Source organism: Sorex araneus, chromosome 1, assembly GCF_027595985.1.
Source record: "Sorex araneus isolate mSorAra2 chromosome 1, mSorAra2.pri, whole genome shotgun sequence".
NCBI classification, from domain to species: domain Eukaryota; kingdom Metazoa; phylum Chordata; class Mammalia; order Eulipotyphla; family Soricidae; genus Sorex; species Sorex araneus.
Genome location: NC_073302.1, coordinates 127,895,399 through 127,916,979, shown reverse-complemented (window position 1 = coordinate 127,916,979; position 21,581 = coordinate 127,895,399). Strand labels below are relative to the sequence as shown.

Genomic DNA, 21,581 nt, shown 5'->3' with positions numbered 1-21,581 from the left:
TCAAGTCTGCCAAGGAATAAAAATTCAGACAACCAGATAGATCATTTTGATTGGTGCCAAATAAATTTCACCGAGAGCTACGGGCAATAATTACAGCATGTCACTGAGAAATGTGGTGATTTTCTTCTAGCCTCAGACTTCAGGCTTTCCTGAATGCTACCAAAGGGGAGGGGGGGGGGAGAGGAGACAGGCAGCTCTCTCCATAGAAATAGCATAGATGGCTCATAAGCAGGGACGTGACAGGGATAGAGTGCTGCGTTATCCTGAAATGTCTAGACCAGGACACCGGAATTTGGTGGTAACCACTTAGAACCTGCTGCCTTGGTCTGACCTCACAGTGAACTTGTGAACTCCGCCAAACCTTAGGCAAGAGTGGAGAGTAAAGACCCACCATTTTGCTCCAAGTAGGGATGTGGGCTCCTGCTACGGAATAAATAACCTGCTATTGCTTACCAAAAAAAAAGAAGAAAAAAAAAAAAGACTAGCTTTTTGGTTCGGAGTGGAAAGTCCAGAAAGTCTATATGAAAGTCTGCTCCCAGGAGCAGATGGCATGCCCAAATCGATTAGGATTTTGGATCCAAGCATCAGACGCTTTTACACGCAGATAGGGGGAAGTCACATCCAAGGGTCGGGCAGGACCGCTGGGCGAACCAAGTTTAAAGGCAGGAGACATCAGGAAGCTGCAGAAAAGGGTTGGAGAAGCCAGAGACGCAGAAAGGGATGTGAGGGAGGAGGGAGCGGGCGCGGGAGGGGGCAGAGCCGAGAGCTGCGCGCGGACGCGGGGAACAAAAGCTCGGGCAGAGTCTGGCAGCGGCGCTCGGGGAGCACGGGGTGTTTTGAATAATTATTAAAATTAGCATGTGTCTGCGCCATCCTGTGGGTGTGGCGCAGCGCGGCGTGTAAACTCGGGGCGGCGGGAGCGAACGTTGGATTAGCGGCAGCAGCCTGCCAGCTTGCCCGAGGAGAGGGGGACCAGCGCGCGGCACGCCGAGCGGCACGATGGCCTCGTCTCAGGGGAAGAACGAGCTGAAACTAGCCGACTGGATGGCCACGCTGCCCGAGAGCATCCACAGCATCCCCCTGACCAATTTGGCCATCCCAGGTAGGCGCGCAGAGGGCAGCCGACGGGGCGCCCGGCGCCCGCGGCACCCGCCCCGCCCTGCTGTCCCCGCCGCCGCCGACTGGGAACTTGTCGCGCCGCGAAACTCGCCTCCAGGGCTGGGGCTCGGGCCCTGGGGTGGGTGGGTGGGTGGGTGGGGGGAGGGTGGGGGTCCCTCCGGTCTCCTGCATTTGCCATGCTCATCACCACCACCCCAACCTCGGGGACCGTGGCGCGGGGTGTCAAGGTGACTGCTCCCCATCATGTGCGCGAAGAGGGTTGGGGCGGGGAGCAGGTGCGACTCCTGCAGGCGCCCCCGGCCCCCCTCGAAAGGTCCCTACGGCAGAGCCGAAGGATGGGGGCGCTGGCCGGGGTCTCTGAGAAGGAGCGTGCGTCCTAAGGGCTTGACGCGGGCTCCATCGCTGTCACGGAATCCAGCCGATCCTGTCGATTTCCTAGTTTGCACCTACCCGAGTCATTAATATTCGTCTCCAGTCTCCTTTAAAGGGACAAAGCGCTGCCCCAAGAGGGCTGAAAGTTAGGGACCAGTGGCCGCGCGATCGCTGTCCTTGATTGAGCGCCCCAGGCGGGCGAGGAGCGGAGGGCGCCGTTGCCCAAGTCTGCGTGGACCAGGAGGGCCCGGCCCGGGTGGGCAAGCTCTGTGGCGTCTGGTGCACGGGGCTGGTTGCAGCGTGGAGCTCCCCGCGCAGGACGGCACAGACCCTTTCGGGTCTGCATTTGTTGCTCCAGACAGAAGCCAGGCAGGCAAAGCTGCGAGGGCCCCAGAGGCGGAGGGTGGGCTTAACGGGCAGATCCGATGGGAAGAGTGATCGCCCCTGGTCTTGACTGCACTGAAGGCAGGAAACCTAGCAAAGCAGGGACGTGACTGAAGTGGCCCAGGGGAAAGGGCAAATTTCTGGAGTGAGCGCGTGCTGCAGCCCTTCTGCAGGAGGAAGGGTCCTTTCAAAGCAATTTGCCAGGGTGACAGCAGATGACAGATCTATACTTCCTTGCCCCTTCGACCTGATGGTTGGGCTGAGGTGCAAATCCCTGTCACCCTTTCAGGGCCAGACTACAGGACAAGTGACCAACAGGTCTGGAACTGAGTCCTTAGTGGTATCTTTCTTTGGTCTCCACCAGTCCAGGAACCTTTCTCAGTCACTGGGCAGGAAACCCTGTGTGTGTGGGGGGGGGGGGGGGGAGATGGTCAAGGACACTATTAAAGAATAGGGGGGAAATCCCAGGAGCAGCTCTGATACTGACCAATAATTTAGATTCACTGTTCATTTGTCAAGCAAGTGTTGGTGACTAACAGTTACTGTCTAGGATTTGCCTCCTTCCAAGGGAAAGAGAGAACCAACTTCTCCACCCGTCTGCTTGCTACCTAGGGGAACCTGCCCGTTGCTTTCTCCAAGGAGACAGATGAAAGAGAACTTTGTTGGCCAAACATCACTTTCACTTCCCCAGACATCCCTCCCCTCTTCTTTTCCTTTGTTTTTGTTTTTTACAATACCTGGTCCCACCTGGATATTTCCACACATATGATAAGATCAAGTCTGTCTTCTTATAGGTGACTCTAGAGACAGAGGGAGGAGAAAGACTGGTCACTAGACTAGTTCTGACAGACAGAGTGATGCCATGTGTGAATCTCATGTTTCTGCAGTGCACCACTCTTCAAATCCCCAGGAATGTACTTCAGAAACTTTCCCCAAACCCTGTGAGGTGGGCCATGCTGGCACTATTAATAGTTCTATTTCATAGGTGGAAAAATTGACCCTCAGCAGAGCAAGTGACCTGCTAAATGTTCAATGATTTGATGGTTAAATTAGTCTTTAGGGGATATCTAAGAATTTTGGGATTTGTATCTGAATGTTTCAACAGCAACAAGTACTAATTGAGGGGAAAGGGAGTAGGTATTAATAGGAACAGGGCAAGTTCCCTTCTCATCCTGTGGGAGAAAGTGAAACCTCAGTTCAGAGACTTTGATATTCTGATGGTTTTAGAGTAGAGACATGAAATGTTGCTATTGGGGGTTGTAGTGATAGTATAGCAGTTAGGGTACTTGTCATGCGTCGGCCAACCTAGGTGTTATCCCTTATGGTTCCTCAAGCTTGCCAGGAGTGTTTTCTAAATGCAGAACCAGAAACAACCCCTGAGCACCTCTGGGTGTGGCCCTCAAGCAAACAAAATTGGTATTGGACACAGTGGAATTTCCACTGCTTCCCAATAGAATTTTTAGTTTCCCCAACTCTTCTTACTAGTATAATCAAACTGGATACCCTGCGGAGTCTCCCACTCTCACCCTCAGTGCTTTATTAAAATATCACTATATCAGCACACCTGAATTCTCCATCATTCTGTAAAGTTAATTTGGTAGGTACAATGGGGGAGGTGGAGGGGGAGGGAGAAAAGGGGAGATGAGACACCTCTGGACTTGGAGAATGAGAGCCAAGTCCCCGTGCTTCTCATCTTCAGAGACTGATGCCTGTTGATGCTCTGAATGTGAGCCTCTGTGGGGATTTCTGGCTTATAAATATATGCATGTGTATATTTAAACATAAATATACTCCACCATAAATATATTTAAATATAAATATACCCATGCATCTGAAATGAGCGCAGTACCTTCATGCATCACTTGACTGAGAATTTCTGAAGGGAAAAAGATATTCAAACTTCTATAGAGAAGTCTAATTGAACACTATTAAACACTAATGGAATAATTGCCTTAAAATCATGCTAATAGCTTCCTGGCTGCTACATGTTTACTTGACCAGTTGCTTTAGCTTGAATTAAGTAATTATCTCCATCATTTGAAACCACTCCTGATGGTTTTAAAGTGTTTCTGTGGAAGGGAACTGCTGCTGGGTTATCCAGAATACTTCCAATTTTCTTAGGTAAACTGAGAGGAGAATGGAAAGCTAGCTAATTATGAGGCCACCAACCTGGAGCGATGACCCAGGTTACCCAGGGGTAGGGCAAAGGATAATCTGCAGGTGTATTATATTCCCACCAGGAGTGCAGTTGTCATTTCTAAGCATTTATCAAGCATCTGCTTCTTGGTTGCTTTCAAAAATAAGTCTGAGTGGCTATTTAGCATTTTAATGACCCTGGATTTGGTATTGATTGGCCTAAAAACCTATAGCCAATAACTGGTATTAGTGGTTTTCTCTCAATTTATATCTCAGAGGAATAGTAGTGTCAGATATAATGACAGTCATGCAGATTTCAAATAGCATTATCACTCTTGCCTCTTACTGATGATCCCAAACTCAGTCTTCATTCAGACGTGTTTATCAAAATAACCTTGCATTTTTGTATCAGGAATCATGCCTTCTCTCACCAGAAGCAGGTAAAGGAGGAATTACAAGAATAGAGGCAGGAAGATGAAATATGAGCTCAGGTGAAGTGGATCTGAAAATCTTGTGGGTCTGATGCATTTCTGGCATCTTGGAAGCAGAATTCTAACTGTAGTTACTCTAGAACCATAGCGAAGAGATCTATCACAATAGTATAAGCAAATCATTGCTTGGTCTGGGTAAGATGCCAGTGATCTGAGTCTGTCACTGGTAGTCATTCATTTCAAAATCTTGAAGATCAGGAAGGGACTTTTATTGCACAGAAAAGATCAGCATGCATTTACTGATATGTGATAAAAATTTTCACACTGTGCAACAAATTAATCATGTGATAATGAAAAGTCAGTCAAACTATGTAGTCTAGGGCCCTCCGAATACATGATTTATTGAACAGGCATTGTTGATTCTGCTTTATGTAAGGAATATTGAAGGGCCCTCGAGATAACTATAACTTATTAATTTTGTTCATTTCTTCCAGAAAACATGAATACCTTTGAAAAAAGAGTCTTAGGGAAATTAGATGCTTATACAGCTTATTGATGTGTGTTTTTATGTCTGATTTTATTAGTTTTTACATTTCTTTTCCTAAAGTGATATTCCCTTGTTATTGTCAGTGGTCTTCCTTTTTACTTATGATTTACTACTTCTATTTTGATTGGGATAAGACAATCTACAGAAAAAATCTGGAAATGGTTATAATTTTATAGAAAATAATTTTGAAAACATTTTTCATATTTTTGTCAAGACAATTATATAAAATTTACTTTTTAAGATGTATATATAAAATACACCCTTCATGATGAATATTTCTTGTGCTGTTTCCAAATTCCAATTTTTCTAAATTTTGCTAAAAATAAAAACTTTTGGATAGTATCTGAAACATAATTTAATCTACTATGGATCTTTTAAAGAGCTATATTCTTATAGAATTAATAAATTATATCTGCTTAGTTTTAATTTTTTTAAATTGAGTCACCATGATACTTTGGCTGTTCATTTATTTATTTTTGGGGACACCCAGCAGTTTTCAGAGATAATTCCTGGCTCAGGGATCCCTCCTGACAAGGCTCAGGAGACAATATAGGATGCCAGGGATGAAACCTTGGTTGGCACATGTAAGACAAATGTCGGTAAGACATTTGTCTTACATTACCCACTGTACCAGTTCTCTGGTCCCTACTCTGGTTGTTTCTTGATGAGTTGAACCTAATTATCAAGTTCTATTAATCAATATAAAGGGATCCGTATGCTTTGTTTGAGGTGGGGGAATGCCACCAAAAGTGCTTAGGGAGCATGGAGACCACTATAGGCTATATACTTGACCAACTAGGTGAGATAGTTTAGTGTTAGGATTCAGACATACTGGTCAGTGGTTCTGGGGACCTCTGCAGCTATACCCAGCAATCCTTGGGCATCAGGGGGTGACATATTCTTTGTGCCTAAGGGTATGTACCATTGACATTTGAGCTATTTCCCTAGTCCACTGAAAACTTTCTTACATATGCACATAACTTCCACACACCCTGTCAGTAATCTTATGAGACTTAAACGGTTCCATTTGAACAGGTCTGACTTGGGGGGAAAACTCCAAATAATAATAGTAAGTTTTTGTTGAAATATTGAAGGTTTTTAATGTAGCAGCCACCTCTGGACTGTGAACTAAGCAAAAGCCCCACGCTGGCCGACGCGGCGTGGCGTACACCATACTATGAGGCGCAGGAAGGGGGATGAGGGGGAAAAAGAAAAAAAAAGAGGGAAAGGGAAAAAGGAAAAAAAAAAGAAAGAGAGAGAGAGTTATGTACTTGTAGCAGTGGGGCTACATATCTCTTCATTTCCAGCAATGAAAAACTAATTATCAAATGTAGTAGGCCTGTCTCTCTTGGTTGGAAACTCCAACAACTATAGTGAGTTTTGTATTGAATTATGGAATGTAATCAAGGTAAAGAAAAACTGAAGTGAAATTCATTAGTTATACAGTAGGGGGTAGGGGGTGGGGGCGGGGGGTATACTGGGGTTTCTGGTGGTGGAATATGGGCACTGGTGAAGGGATGGGTGTTTGAATATTGTATAACTGACATATAAACCTGAGAACTTTGTAACTTTCCACATGGTAATTTAATAAAAATTAAAAAAATAATAAAATAAAAGAATACCTGCCAAAAAAAATAAAAATAAAAGTTGGGCTAGGGACTAACTTTAGACTCTGGGAGTGATTTCAGTGTCCATGGGAGTTTGGAAGAAAGCCCTATCCCTGGACCTATTTAATCACAATCTGCCTTCTAGCAATATTCCCAGGTGATTTATATAAACACTGAACGTCTTAGAAACACCACCTTAGAGAATCTTCAAGAGAATCATTTTCTGTAAATGTCAGAGTCAAGTTTAGGCATATGATTTTGAGTTTGAGAGACAACTCAAAGGGCTGAAGTCATGCTCAGCATGTGGGAGGTCTGGGTTTGATCTCTGACACCATCTGGTTGTCCAAGAATTGAGTGGAGTGACCTCCAAGCACCAACTTGAGCATCACTAAATATGGCCCAAAACAAACAACAAAATACATCTGTGACTAAGCTCTTTCTTCTATTTGACCACACAATCTGGTTATGAGAGTTCAAATTTGCATTCATTCTTAGAGCCAGAACCTTTCTTTGACTCTACATTAATGGCACAGGTTGATAATAATTCTGATAACTGAGAATATTTTCATTATGTATCTTGAACAGTAAACATCATTTAATTGCTACTTAACCTTTCAAATAAGGTCACAATGATAAGCAAAATCTCTCACCTTATTTCATTAAAGCCCAACTGTTCATTAATACTAGCCATCAATAGCACTTAAAATTAGCTGGTCTGGTGATTCTTGTGGTCATTAATGACTGCTTGGAAAATATCTCTGAATTAGTTCTTTATTTGCTTGGTTTCATTCTTTGTTATGTTATATAGGCCACATTATTTTCATTCTATTTATGCATTTCATATTCTTCGACTTATTTACATTAGATATTTTAATTAAGTTATTTTACAGAGATTGTTGGATTATTAGATAGTTTCATTCAGAAAGACCAGAAGTAAATGATAATTGATTTTTGATGAAAAATAATTATTAATTTTGTTTGAATTTGCAAACCATGCCTCATTTAGTTGAAGCATGGTTTACCTAAAACAGGAATAAACTCACTTGATTTAATTTGAGTCATTTGGCATAGAGAATGTTCAAAAATAATTAAAATGAAATACCAAAACTAAAACCCAAATGTTTAAATTATTAAAATGGTTGCCATAATGCTTATGGATTAAGGCTTATGTTTTTCATTTGTAAATTTATATCTTTACTAAGAGTTAGTTTTTTCTCATTTAATTTTCATCTCATCCAATCAGAATAGAATGAATATTCTAAAAAGGAAGAATAAGATTTTTCAGTGCCTTATGTTAACAATAACACTAAGAAATATTTGTGAGGGAAAACTAACCAATGGAGAATCAGAGATCTAAGGTACCTTTCCCTTGACCCTTCGAATCCAGAAGTAAAATTAGAGTCATGTTAACTATATACATTTAAACTCCTCCACTGTGCTTCCTTATGTATTTGTAAATAGCTTTAGAAACTTCTGGAAAAATTCTTTCTCACCTAATTTTGGAGGCTGTCATTTTTCTTCTTTCTTGTTTTAAGAGTGTTTTGAGGAGGTGTTGCTTTTGCTTATCGGTAAAGGAACTCTGTTTTCATATTGTCATACCCAAAGAGTGTACAAAAGCCCAGCAGTAAAGCTATTAGTGTGGATTATGACAACTGGAATCAGACTCCAAGAACTGAATCTTCATGGCTAAGCTGCTATTGCCAACATCTACACTGCTGATCCTGTCAGCTGGCACCTGTGAAGTCATGGCAACCAATACAGCCAGAATCTTTTCATCTTTGTTTCATTGTTTGTATTTGGGCCCCACCCACTGGTGCTCAAGGAAAATACCTGGCTCTGTATTTAGGAATCGTTCCTGGCAGGCAGGGGACCATGCAGGATGCCAGGGATCAAATCTTGGTAGGCTTTGTGCAAGACAAGCATCTGGCGCCATTTCTCCATTATTTTTTCCCCCTGAGGGTGTGTGTTGGCTGGGAAACCCAGGTCAACTGCTTAGAACGCAGTGGGTAGGACGTTTGCCTTGAATGCGGCCAACCTGGGTTTGATACCTCTTGGAGAGCCCGGAAAGCTACTGAAACTATCCTACCCACCCAGCAGAGCCTGGCAACCTATCCTTGGCATATTTGATATGCCCAAAACAGCAACAACAAGTCTTACAATGGAGATGTTACTGGTGCCTGCTTGAGCAAATTGATGAACAATGGGATGGCAGTGCTACAGTGCTGCAGTGCTTTCCCCCCTGAGATAGGGTGTGCAAAAATTTTTTTTAACTTTTTACTTTTTATATTCGATGTCCTTTGCTGCTTCCCACTTGTCCTAAGACTCAGGTATGAGTTTGTGAAAGCTGAGCAGAGGACATTATCAGTGTTAATGTACTCTGGGAATGTGTGGGTGTGTAAGTGTATGCATTGGCTTTGTCTTCAGGTAACTTTTCGTCCAAGAAACTTCTTGATTTCTCATGTAAGGAGAGCCCTGGTGAATGCCACCTCATTAACCATTCCTCTTGACAGAGGCAAAATGGTACCATAGTTGGGTTCCATATTATTTCCAGTGAGCAGCCTAAGACAGTATAAAAAGTGTAAAATAATCTGATATCAAAGTAACTCATTACAGATCTATTAAACATTTGTCAAGTAATTGATCCTTTCAGTCTCCCAGAGGAGATTAATTCTCACACGTGTGTACACAGGTATGCTCAGATTTTAATTACATTTGGTTAAAAAAAAATCCGCTCTGTCCATCTGGAAATTTTGCCTCTTTCCACCAATCACATTGCCTCTTACCCACAAGCATTAGTTTTAGAAACTAGTGAACATGCCACATTGATGGGCACTCAAGGAACATCTAGCCACAATCACGGTACTTAATAGCTTTATGGAGTTTATGTATTATTTTATCTCTCCTGCTCTGTGGTGGGTTAGGGTTTGTCTAAGAAGGTTGGGAACTAGCAGAATACTAATCAGTGACTTTTATGTCCCTGCTCCACCTCCCTTGCCCCTGTCCCCAACACTCACAGACTGGTATAGGTACAAAGAAATTTCCCAAGAGTCCTGGAAAAAGTTATTGCTTCTTATAACATATTGTGGCTGCATTAACCTTTTTCTCACACTGCCAGGAAATTTTTGTGAACTGGCTCTTGAGAAACCACTGATATGAATCACATATTCTAGTAGGTAGGGAAAAGTGAGAGAAAATATATCACGGTTCAGTGGGAATTCTGGCACTAGAAGCTTTTTAGAGCAACATATGCTTTTATTATGCTCTATTAAGAGAGGAAGATAGGTCAGAAAGAGGGGCAGGAGGAGATGGTTAAACATTGTTGAGAAGCAGCCAGAATTAGTCACCTCCGGAGATCAGGTACTGAAACAGATGGCCCATTGATTTGTTAGATGTGCTCTTGTTATGTTCCTATATTTCATTACAGATCCTGGTAGCAAACAGCTCTTGCAGTGAATTTCATCTTAAAGGCCAGCTAGCATGATATTTCACATAGAAGAATTCTTACTGTAAATTAAATTTTATGAAGCACGCATGTTTACTTTTAGTCAATCATAAATAATTGTTGTATGTCCAAATTTATTTGAAAAAGAATTTTATTTCATGAAGCAATTGGAGTATGCGCAATTGCAATCTTGCTTGTCTGCTAAGCTTTCTGAAGGCCCCAGCTGGCTTGCCGGGTGGTGAAGAGGAAGATGCAATTGAAGAATTACTGATGGACAAATGGGAATTAATCTCCATGTATATATCAGGCATCCATTTCTATGTAAGAGGAGATGGAAGATGAAGGATGTCTCAGTACAAAGTTAGCTCTGCACACTCCTGCCATGATCAGCCTTAGGCCATTCTCAGGGGAAAAGGAGGTCAAGGGGATGTAAAGAATCTGCCTTGAATGTTGTAGCAAGAAGAGAAGTGTAGAAGAGGGTCTCTCACCTGTTCCTGTCTTTGTTTCTTTTCAGATGACCTCAAATTCATAGGATTCAGCACTGGTCTCACTCTTGTCTTTCTCTTTCCTGTTCTGTTTACCTCAAGAAGCTCCAAAGTTAAACTCCACTTTCCACCTCTTCTAATTCCAATAAACTTTAGTGGCTAAACATTGCTGGAGCAAAACGACAAAGTCAAGATGCCTGGATTCACTTAAATTCCCGACCATGAATCTTATATTAGCATTCAATAGCTCCTCGACATTTTTTTGCTTAATGTCCCTAGTGAATTTATATAACTATTTCTTGAAATAATAGTCTCATGTCTCATTGATTCTGACTTTAGCACCTTCTCTCCACATTTTAAAACAGTGTCATACAGCGAGTGTCTAGAACGTCTTCGTTTTGAATGACTGAAACTTTATACTTATTAAATAACAATTTCTTCAGTTCCCCCTTCTACAAACTTCTGGCAAACATCATTCTACTTTCTGATTGACATTTTACTACCTTAAATACATTATGTAAGTGCAGTCATGCATTATTTCTCATTTTAAAGTAGGTTTATTTTACTTATTTTATAATGTCCTCAGAGTTTACTTGTTGAGAAGCCTATGCATTGTTTTCTATAGCATGCACAGCATTTTACGTCTCCACCAACATGAACCAGTGTTCAAATTTCTCCATAGGTTTATCAACACTTATATTCTGAGTTTGATTTCTTTTTTGATTATGACTGTCACCGCACAGTGATATCACTGTGAAATTGATGAGAATATTCCTGATGGTTAGTAATATTAACCATCTTCTCACTCCCTGTTGGCTAACTGTATGTCTCTCCAAGACTTATCTGTTCAAGTCTTTTGGCCACTTTTGAATTTTGTATCCTATGTTGGCTATATTTTATATTTTGGAAACTAATGGCTAATAAATATGTCATCCTGTTTCATAGATTGCCTTTTACTCTTTAAACTGATTGCTTCGTTTGCCTTGCATGCAGCTGACTTGGGTTCGATCCCCAGCACCACTTATGGTTCCCCAGCCCCACCAGGAGAGATCCCTGAGTGCAGAGTTCCAAACAAAAAACTGATTATTCCTTTGTTATGCAGACTTTTCAGTTTAATATAGTCCTGCTTATTTACTTTTTCTTTGTTGTCTAAGGTTTTGGTCTCATATCTGAGAAAATATTACTAAGACCGATGTCCAGAGGTTTTATTCCTATGTCTTTGTTATGAAGTTTACAGTTACAAATTTTACCTTAAAATCTGTTCTGTAAGAAAAGGGTCCCATCCTATTTTTTATTGTATTGGTCTTTGGGTTACACACCCAGTGGTGTTCAGCACTACTCCTGACTCTGTGCTCAGAGATCACTTTGGTGTTGCTTGAGGGGAAGGACATATGCAGTGACAGGGATCCATCACATGCGTGACAAGCTCCTTATCTTCTGTACTATCTTTCCGGTTCACCAATTTTATCCTTATGGATGTAGATATTCAGTTTTCCCAACATATTTGTTGAAGAGACTCTCATCATAGATTCTTAGTCCTCTTGTTGAAGATTATTTGATTATACACCTATGGACTTACTTCTAGGATTTTTCATTTTGTTCCATTGGTTCTAATATCTGTTTTCACAGTACTATTCTGCTTTTATTACCATAACTTTGAAATGTATTTAAGACATGAAGTTTCAATTTTGTAACTTCATATTTCTCAAAACTTTTGCTTTTCAAATTCACTGTGGTTTCATCTGAATTTTAGAATCGTCTTTTTATTTCTGTAAAAATGTGCATTTGAGAATTTCTATGCATTTTAGGATAGTAAGGGTAGTTTGAACATTTTAATAATATTAACTATGAAATAGGATGCACTTTTTGTCATTCCTTTTTTCAGCAAATGTTTTGTAGTTTTGTGAGCACATGTCTTTCACATTTGTGTTTTATTCCTGAGAATTTTATTATTTGTTTGATACTGCTATGTTTATGATTGTTTTCTTACTTTTATTTTCAGATTACTTATTTTTAGTGTCTATAAAGGGACTGATTTTTCACTGAGTTTTATATCTCGCAGCATTACTAAACATATTTATCTTTAAAGAGTTTTTTTTTGTTTGTGTGCATGTATATATGTGTATTTGTATGATCATTAGGATTTTGTACATAGAAGATTTTGTCTTCAGAAATAGTATTACTTCCCCTCACCCCTTTCTTGGATATCTTTTATTTCTTTATCTTGTTTAATTGCCCTGGCTAGATTTATGGTATTGTAATAAATAAAAATGGTAGCAGTTTTGTTTAAAACAATAGCAGGAACTATTGTTTTGTTCCTGATCCTAGGAGGAAAGAAATTATCTTTGCACATTATTTTAGTTGTGGATATTACATATATGGCTTTTTGTGATAAAGTAGTTTCTTCTATTCATAGTTTGTTATATGTCAACCATGTCAAATTTGTGCCTGTTAAAGCGATCAAGGGATTTTTTCCCCCTTTACTATGTTAATATGATGTAATATATTAATATTTGTATGGGGAACCATCACTGCATTTTTTGGTTCACTTGGTGATGGTCCTTATACAGTGTTAATTGAATTAGGTTTGGCTAGTGTTTTTGTTGAGGGGAGTTTAATCTATTCCCATGGGTTTTTGTCCTGCATCTATTTTTTTGTATAGCAACTTTTTCTGGTTTTAGGACCAGAGAAATGATAGCCTCACATACACACAAAAAAAGAGTTTATAACTGTTTTCTTTTCTTTAATTCTTCAGAGAATTTTAGAAATATTGGCATTAATTCTTTAAATATTTGGTGAATTCAGTAGTAAAGCCATCTGCTCCTGGTTTTTTTTAATGTTCAGAGTTTTTAATGACGGATTTAGTTTTCTTTATAGTTGTAGGTCTACCCATATTTTCTATTTCTTTGTGATTCAGTTTTGGTAAGTTGTATATTTCTAGAAATTTACTCATTTGTTCTGAATTATTAAGATTGTTTTTGCATATTATTGTTCATAGTAGCCTTTTAAAATCCTTTTTTATTTTTATGGTCTTGTAAATCCTTTTTATTTTTGTGCACTTATTGAGGGTAGGATCTTATTAGAATTTCTTCCTGTGCCCAGATTATGTCAGTGTGCACATAATAGATTTTGGTTTTGTTTTTATTTGGGGGGCCACAACTGCCTGACTGTGCTCAGGGCTTACTCCCGGCTTCATGCTTAGGGATCACTATGGGATAGTGATATGGGGATAGCTATGTTCAAGGGACCATTTATGGTGCTGGGGATTAAATCTGAGTCTGTCACTTATAAGGCAAGCACCTTACCTGTTGTTCTATCTTGCCAGCACTGCAATAAATATTTATTAACAAATTAAGATATTTATAAACAAATTATAAAACCACTTAGAAAGTCTATGATCTTGTAAAAGACTTTTCTGTTCTGCAGACTTAATAAAAGAGCAACACAACGTATTCAAGTTAGTTCATTATGAAAATTCTTTAACATTACTAACCCAAGTAGTTTAATTCCAGCAATATGTTGATCTAATGAACTTTAATAAAGACTGTATATTTTGTTCGGGGGATACACCCCGTGGTCCTCAGAATTACTTTTGGCTCTGCACTCAAGGATCACTCCTGGCAGGCTCAAGGGACCACATGAAGTACTAAGGATCACACCCAGGTCAGCTGCATGCAAGGTAATTGTCCTGCCCACTATCCATCGCTCTGGCTCCAGAGGGATGAGTATATTTTGAACGAGGCATATGGCAATTGAACAAAGTAAAACAGAAATTTCTTTATTTATGAACTTCATGCTTGACTATAATTCAGACTTTAAAGAAATATCATATTGAACAGTGTCTTCACAAAAACATATGCTTTTTGGGGAGGAGGGGGTAGTGGCGGTGGGGGGTTCATATCAGGCAGCACTCAGGGCTTACTCAGGGCTCTGTGCTCAGGCATCACTCTTGCACTTTTCTTGTCTCTCTCACTCTTGTCTTTGTCTCTGTCTCTGTCCCTCTGTCTCTCTGTCTCTGTCTGTCTATCTGTCTGTCTGTCTGTCTGTCTGTCTCTCTCCTTTCGGACATTATATAGCAAAATCAACAACATTATTCCAAAAAGGAAGACCTATCTAAAAAGTAAATACAATAAATTTTAATAAATTTTAATTTTTTAAAGTTTAATTTAATTTTAGTTTTCGGGCCATATCTGTTGGTGTTCTGGAGTCACTCTTGGTGGTGCTTGAGGAACCCTAAGTAGTGCTGATCAAACTGGGGTTGACTGCTTGCAAGGCAAGTGCCTTAATACAATTATTATCTCTCTACCTACAAATATATGATGGATTTTTAAATGTCATTCATAACCAATATGATACTTCAAAGGGCTGGAGTGCCCACAGCTCAATCCTTGTCACCATGGTCTCTTGAATATTACTGATAGTGACTAAAAAAAAACACAAGCAAAAAATGTAAGAGATGGCATTTAGTCATATAAAAGTGTCAGTGCAGATACAATCAAAAAAGGACTGAAACAAAACCAGTGAAGACAGGACCAGATCTTTACACTCTGCTTGTAGCTAGAATTAATATAGGAAGGACTAGTGGACATGACTTGGGACAGATAGTGTGACCTTAGCAGATGGTATCTAGCACTACTTCATTCGGGCAGAAGAGATGAGTTTTCAAATGTAGGTTCTGGGGCCAGAGAGTACAATGGACAGGGTGCTTGCCTTGTGTGTGGCCATCCTGGGCTTGCTCTCCTCTGGCAAACCACACAGACATCCGAGTCCCACCAGGACTGATCCCTGAGAACAGAGCCAAAAATAAGTCCTGAAAACCCTTGGTGTGGTTCAAAAAACTAGGGGAGAAAAGTACATTCTAGTTTCAAATGCCTGCATTTGGAGCCTGGCTTTTTCATTTATTAACCCTGTGATTTAGGGAAAATTATTTAATATTTCTGTGTTTTAGTTTCCTTAGTAAAAATGTATGAATTACACTAATAATTTCATAGGCTTTTATGACCACTTGGTAGACTATTATAAGTACTTCGTAGGAAGTGTGTCTTATTGGTTGTTGTAAGGACTAAATTAGAGTATACATAAAGTTTCTAGCAGTATCTGGTATCCTATGCATGATGCTACTTATTTATAATAGCAGTATCCTATGTATGATTCTACTCATTTATATTTCATTTCTTATTCTCAAGTAGGGAGAGTAATATGCAGAAGAAAATTAATAAAATAAGAACAAAACAATTTTTCATATGTGTTTCTGCCAAACTGATATATGTCCACAGGCTCTAAGGACTAAAGCTTATAAAATATTACAGCACCAGTCATTTCTAGATATTGTGAAAACTGAGTATAATGATATGTTAAGTACCACAGTTTGCCAGAGGAAAAATTGACTTCAACAAGTTTATAGAGTAATACATGCATGGTTTATAAGGAGTTAAAGAAGGAAGCTGAGCTGGAGCGATAGCACAGCAGGTAGGGTGTTTGCCTTGCACGCGGTTGACCCAGGTTTGATCCCTCTGCCCCTCTCGGAGATACTGTCGGCAAGCTACTGACAGTATCTCGGCCACATGGCAGAGCCTGGCAAGCTTCCCGTGGCATATTCTATATGCCAAAAACAGGAACAACAAGTCTCACAATGGAGATGTTACTGGTGTTTGCTTGAGCAAATCGATGAGCAAGGTAAGACAGTGATACAGTGAAAGAAGGAATCTATCTATGGTCATTTATATCTTGGGTAAGGGGTAACTGTATATTGTAAAAAGTAAACTTTCTGGGAGAGGTAAGATCCCATTTTACTACTGGGTCTGCAATCAAACCTTTGCCAAATCATTTAACTCCTTTGGGTCTCTGGAATTGCTTATCAGCTGATGTAGTGGACACCCTTTGTTCAACTCATGGCTCTTATTTTCCAGCTGACTCATGGAACCATTAAAAACCTTGAAGTTATAATTTTCTCAGCTCCAAAATAGAGATAATGACAGTACTAACCTCATACCCTTTGCTATGAAGCTTCAATAGGATAATATGTGTAATAAATCTGTCACCGACTGAGTGGTTAATGAAGATAGCCCTTTTATCACTCAATCGTATCTAATTGACCTCATTTACTTTGCCAACAGGGTCCCTGAGAGGGTTCACTTGGTTCTGTGCTTCTCTAAGTTCCTTTTTCACTTGTTTCCCTTGTGTTAAAGCTTCTTGACTTTTCTCACCTTTTCTGGTTTAGCTTAGACTCGAAGAACCAGATCAGCCATAAAAAAGGAAATGTGAAGAGGTTTATCTCAACACCTACTGAGATTAGCCTTCAGCTTCATGGATGTGGTAGTGTAGAGAAAGAGGAACTTGTCTGTGCTATGTTACTTAGTTTCGTGGAACACCAATTTTTTAAATGAAAAATGAGGTAAGAATAAGATCCCTTATCATATGATTGTTGTTCAAATTAAATGAGATAATTGGTGTGAAACTTAGTAAGGCGCTGATTCTTCCTAAGATCGCAATAAATAAATAACCCGTTAGTTTAAAAAGATAGTGAATTTTTGACAAATCGAATAACATAAATCTTCCCTTACTGAATCAGTGTTTCTAACTAACCTGTTTTCCATACCTAGTATGACTTTGGTATTTTTCAACTATGCTCTTAAAACATAAAAATTTAGAGTCATAAGGAGAGTACAGTGATCTAAGCACTTTCCTTGCATGCAACCACTCTAAATTCAGTCTCTGGAATCATGTGGGCCCTCTGACCACTGTGGGAGCAACCTCTGAGCATGGAATTAGGAGTAGCTCCTGAGTGCTGCCAGGTGTGGCTTAGTCATTCCTTCCACACCCCATCTGCCACATCCTCAAGTAAAATTTTGCTTCCTGTTTAATTGCCTGGAAAGATTTAGAAATGTCCTCTAGTAAGCAGGATATGAACTGAAAATTGAATACAGCAGGAACAAGGCGGATTTTAATTTAGGCCCTGAGTATTACATCCAAGGCTATTAGATTAAGTGGCATATGTTGGCATATTAGTATATGGAAATTACTTTTCTCGTTTGCAAATATATTTATTGAGACTGACCTCCTGCAGTAGAAGATTTGCAGGCTCCTGGCTGTGATCATTCCTTCACCTATTCATAGATTGGGGTCCCAGTGCTTTTCCTGAAGTCAAGATGCCAGAACAACCTGAAGTGTCAAAGTCTGTTTTGTGGCTTGTTTTGTGGTGGTGCTCAGGCCTTACTCCTGGCTCTGCACTCAGGGATAACTCCTGGCAGGCTCAGGGGTCTAGAGGGGATGTTGGGAATCAAATCTGGGTTGACTACATGCAAGACAAACTCCCTACATGTTATACTATCAAATTTTGAGTTATATTCTTGAAGGAGGCAACAATATCCCAAATTAAAAAATTTTAAAGATATTTTTCTTTCATAAGAACAGCTTACTTAAGAATTTTCATTTTATTAATGGAAAATTCATCTATGAGCAATTTAAACAATTTAGTGGGGTGCATTATAATATTTGTCAACATTATTTGCTCATAAATATTGATTAAAAGAAAGATTTCATAGAAGAGTAAAAGTTCTAGACTCAAGGCTTAGAAATGCAAAAGTGTCTCAAATAAATATGTCTGACTGATCAAGAAGACTGATTATAGTTTCTATTGCTCAATGAAGATATACACAAGATGTTTTAGAATATGTGTGTGTTCGAATTTTAGATCACACACTTTATTCATTTCAAAAAATTTTTTTTCATTTTTTGGCAACACCTGGCAGTGCTCAGGGTTTATTTCTCTCTCTGCACTGAAGGGGCACTCCTGATGGGACTTTGGGAACCACATGGGGTGCCAGTACTTGAATCAGGGTCAGCCACATGCAAGGCAAGCACCCTATCTACTGTACTATCTCTTCAGCCCCTAGTATCAACATTTTACCTTATCAAATAAACTTGATTGAACATTATAACCATATGTACAGAAAAAAACATGCTATCCCTTGAATATGTATGTTGTAGTGGGAGTTACATAAGTTTGGTCATTAATAGCAATCTGGGCCTTGAGGGGTACATTAACCATCTCTTTATTGCTGTTTTCTCATTCATTAGATTGTGATATAAACAATTTATTTCTCAAAATGAAAGGGATTATATGATACTGTATTTGGAACACTTATAAAATATTTTAGAAGTAGTAAAATTTGATTTTGTTATTTTGTCTATATCTATGCTGCTGGTAAGATTTTGGATAGAGAGGGCAAAAATGGCAGTTGGGAACCAGAGACATAGTGGGTCAAATCATTTGTCTTGTATGTAGCTGACTGGTCCAATAGTTATTTCAAAGTAAAGCTTATTCATTCCTTTGAGCACTGCCTAAGACTCCTGAGCATAAAGCAGGGAGTGATCCTTGAGAACATGTGTGAGTATGGCTTCCAAATAACCCTCTTAAATCAATTTAAAGAATCCACAATGCATGCCTCATTCAAATGGGAAAATAGAATTACATTCATTCTGCTTTCAAAATAAGTGAGATAATTGAGCAACATTTTTCAGTTCGTGAGCACTATTATACATTAATATTTTATTAACTTATTAAAATTCTGCTATGTATGTGTGACTTGAGGCTTGCATTTTAACCTTTGATCAGTGACTCTCAGGGCATTCGCATTGTTAGGGAACCTTTGTCACCATCTCTTAGCCTTGTATCCTGTTAAACAACTGTATCTGTACAATACTTTAAAAATGTTAACTTCCACTTGTAAAACACCTTAATATTACAAGGTAGAGTATGCATTTTCTTTGCACGTCAGTCTTTTGTGAACAATAGGTGATTCATTGCTCAGTTTCTGGATAATTTGCTACTTTTCAATCCTCCAGTTAATTGGCTATCTGTAGCTGAAACTCAGAGAATAGAGGAATTTGGCCCCAGTCCTATTCAATCCCATTGATAATTCACCTGGCTTTTATCCCATTGACAAATCCCAGGTGACTGGGATTACTTTTCTTTGAGTGCATTAACATTTTGTACACATTGTACTTTCCTTTTTCTCTTTTTAGCCCCTGAATCTTTTGAGATTTGAGTTTGTTTGTTTTTCCTGATAGGATATTATTAGCTTGACTTAAATTGAAATTGTTTATGCTTGAAAAAAGGGAAAAGGGTGGTGGGAGGGATCATGGGATCATTGGTGGTAGAGAATGGGCACGGGCAGAAGGATGGGTACTCAATCATTGTATGACTGAAACGCAAACATCAAAATTTATAAGTTTGTAACTGTACCTCACAGTGATTCACTAATAAAAAAAGGAAAAAAATATATGTATATTGATCTCTCTCTCTCTCTCCTCTCTTATATACATATTAGTCTTGCCCAATGGATAAATCTTGAGAATACTATGCTTAGTAAAATTAAAGTCAGTCAGTCAAGCAGAAAAACTTAATTTTTATACCTGAGTTCAAAATGCAAAACAAACTCTCCGGAGACAGTTGGGGTACCAGGTCATTGTTTGATGTGAATAGGCTTTCAATTTGCAACATAAAAAGTCTAGAAATCCATTGCATAGTAATACACATTGCACTGTTAAATGGTACACTCATAGGTAGGACAGGAGTTTCATACTGTTTTCACAACAAATCATATTCTATGTTTTTTTCATGTGAGCACCTGGAGTTTGATCCCCACTTTTATTTTGTACTGTTTATAAACCTTTGAAGATCTTATAAGAAAAGGCATTTTTCCAAGTTTCAAGACAAATAAAATTCTGTTCTCTTTTTGTTTTATTCATGCTTTTACTGATTGAAGATGTCCAAATTTCATGAACTTTTCAGGTTTTTGTCTTCCTAAGATGAAATCAGACCAATGTATTTACTTCTGAAGGCCAAGTATGAAGGGTTAATAAAATAATATGTGGAACGGTCCCAATTCCAATGATGAAAACATTTTGTGGTTGTAAATTTGTTAGGATTCACATTTGCCATAGTTACATCCTAAGAATTTCTCTTCTTGGATTAAAGTCATGGTGCCATATCATACTAGGGCAAGACCAGAATTTAGTAGTTCAAAAGTTACATACTAAATGCTACATATGGAGGTTAACAGGACTATAAATGGAGGTTAACAAAATGTATTAGACGATTTCATTTTAGTACTAGAAGAATACTGTAAAAATATCACAGAGAAAAAAGATCACTTAAAAAATTATATAAATTCGAAAAAACCCATTGATTTTCATAGAATGTCTGAACTTGAGGTTGTAGCACTAGAGAAGCTCACCTGTTGTTTTTTTTACTAAAATTTGGGCAAAATGCTGCCATAAGCATTCTTAGGTCATTTGTTTGGAGCCCTGAATAGAGAAGCAGTGAAAATTTTGGTCTGTATTTTATTTATTTATTTTATTTATATTTTAAAAATCCCAAATCATCATGAGATACACTTTTGCAAAGCTGTTCAAGATTAGTTTTCAGTCATACAATCTTCCAACACCCATTCTTCCTTTTAGAGGATCCCAATTATCCCAGGAGGGAACAACTTCAGAACTTTTACTTGCTCCATTCCTGGTTGTGCTTTCTCACCGTGATATTCATGGCAGAAGGAGGAGGTAGGAGGTCACCGAAGAACTGCATATTCTAGAAGATGCTGTCCTTTTTTTCTTCAGCCTGTCCCACGTAAAAACTCATCTTCTTTTACAGTCTCCATCATGGCCTGAGGACAGTTGCTTACCGTTCTATTACACTCTCTATTTACTTGCATTCTTAGTTTTAGGTCCTGACAAGGAGACTATTGGAGGAAAGTATTCTTCTTTTGTATGACTTGTTGAGAAATTGTCAGTTTGATTGGAGAGTATTTGCTGACTTGTAGGGTCACTGTGCACTTTTGAAAGCTGAAGAAGTGGTTTCAGAGGCAATGGAGAAAATGGCATATTCTCTCTGTGTGATTCCAAAAGAATAACCTGACTCATTATCAGTGGGTTAGAAAACTGTCATGCAGGCAGAAATGCAGTTCTGAAAACCACAACTAAAAGTACTATTGCACACTCTTCATAGGAAAAGATATAGTAATATCAGATATAATACCTCCCATTGAGTGCTGC

At 39.2% G+C, this 21,581-nt stretch overlaps 1 protein-coding gene across 1 annotated transcript in view; it reads left to right on the top strand.

Moving 5' to 3' along the window:
• Positions 1–760: 760 nt before the first annotated feature.
• PLCXD3 (phosphatidylinositol specific phospholipase C X domain containing 3) overlaps positions 761–21,581 on the top strand; it is a 159,119-nt gene continuing 138,298 nt past the window's right edge. The window contains exon 1 of the mRNA XM_004605535.2: positions 761–1,102. Within this exon, the coding sequence (XP_004605592.1) occupies positions 1,000–1,102 (103 nt within the window). The 5' untranslated portion in view covers positions 761–999. The remainder of the gene's footprint in view (positions 1,103–21,581) is intronic.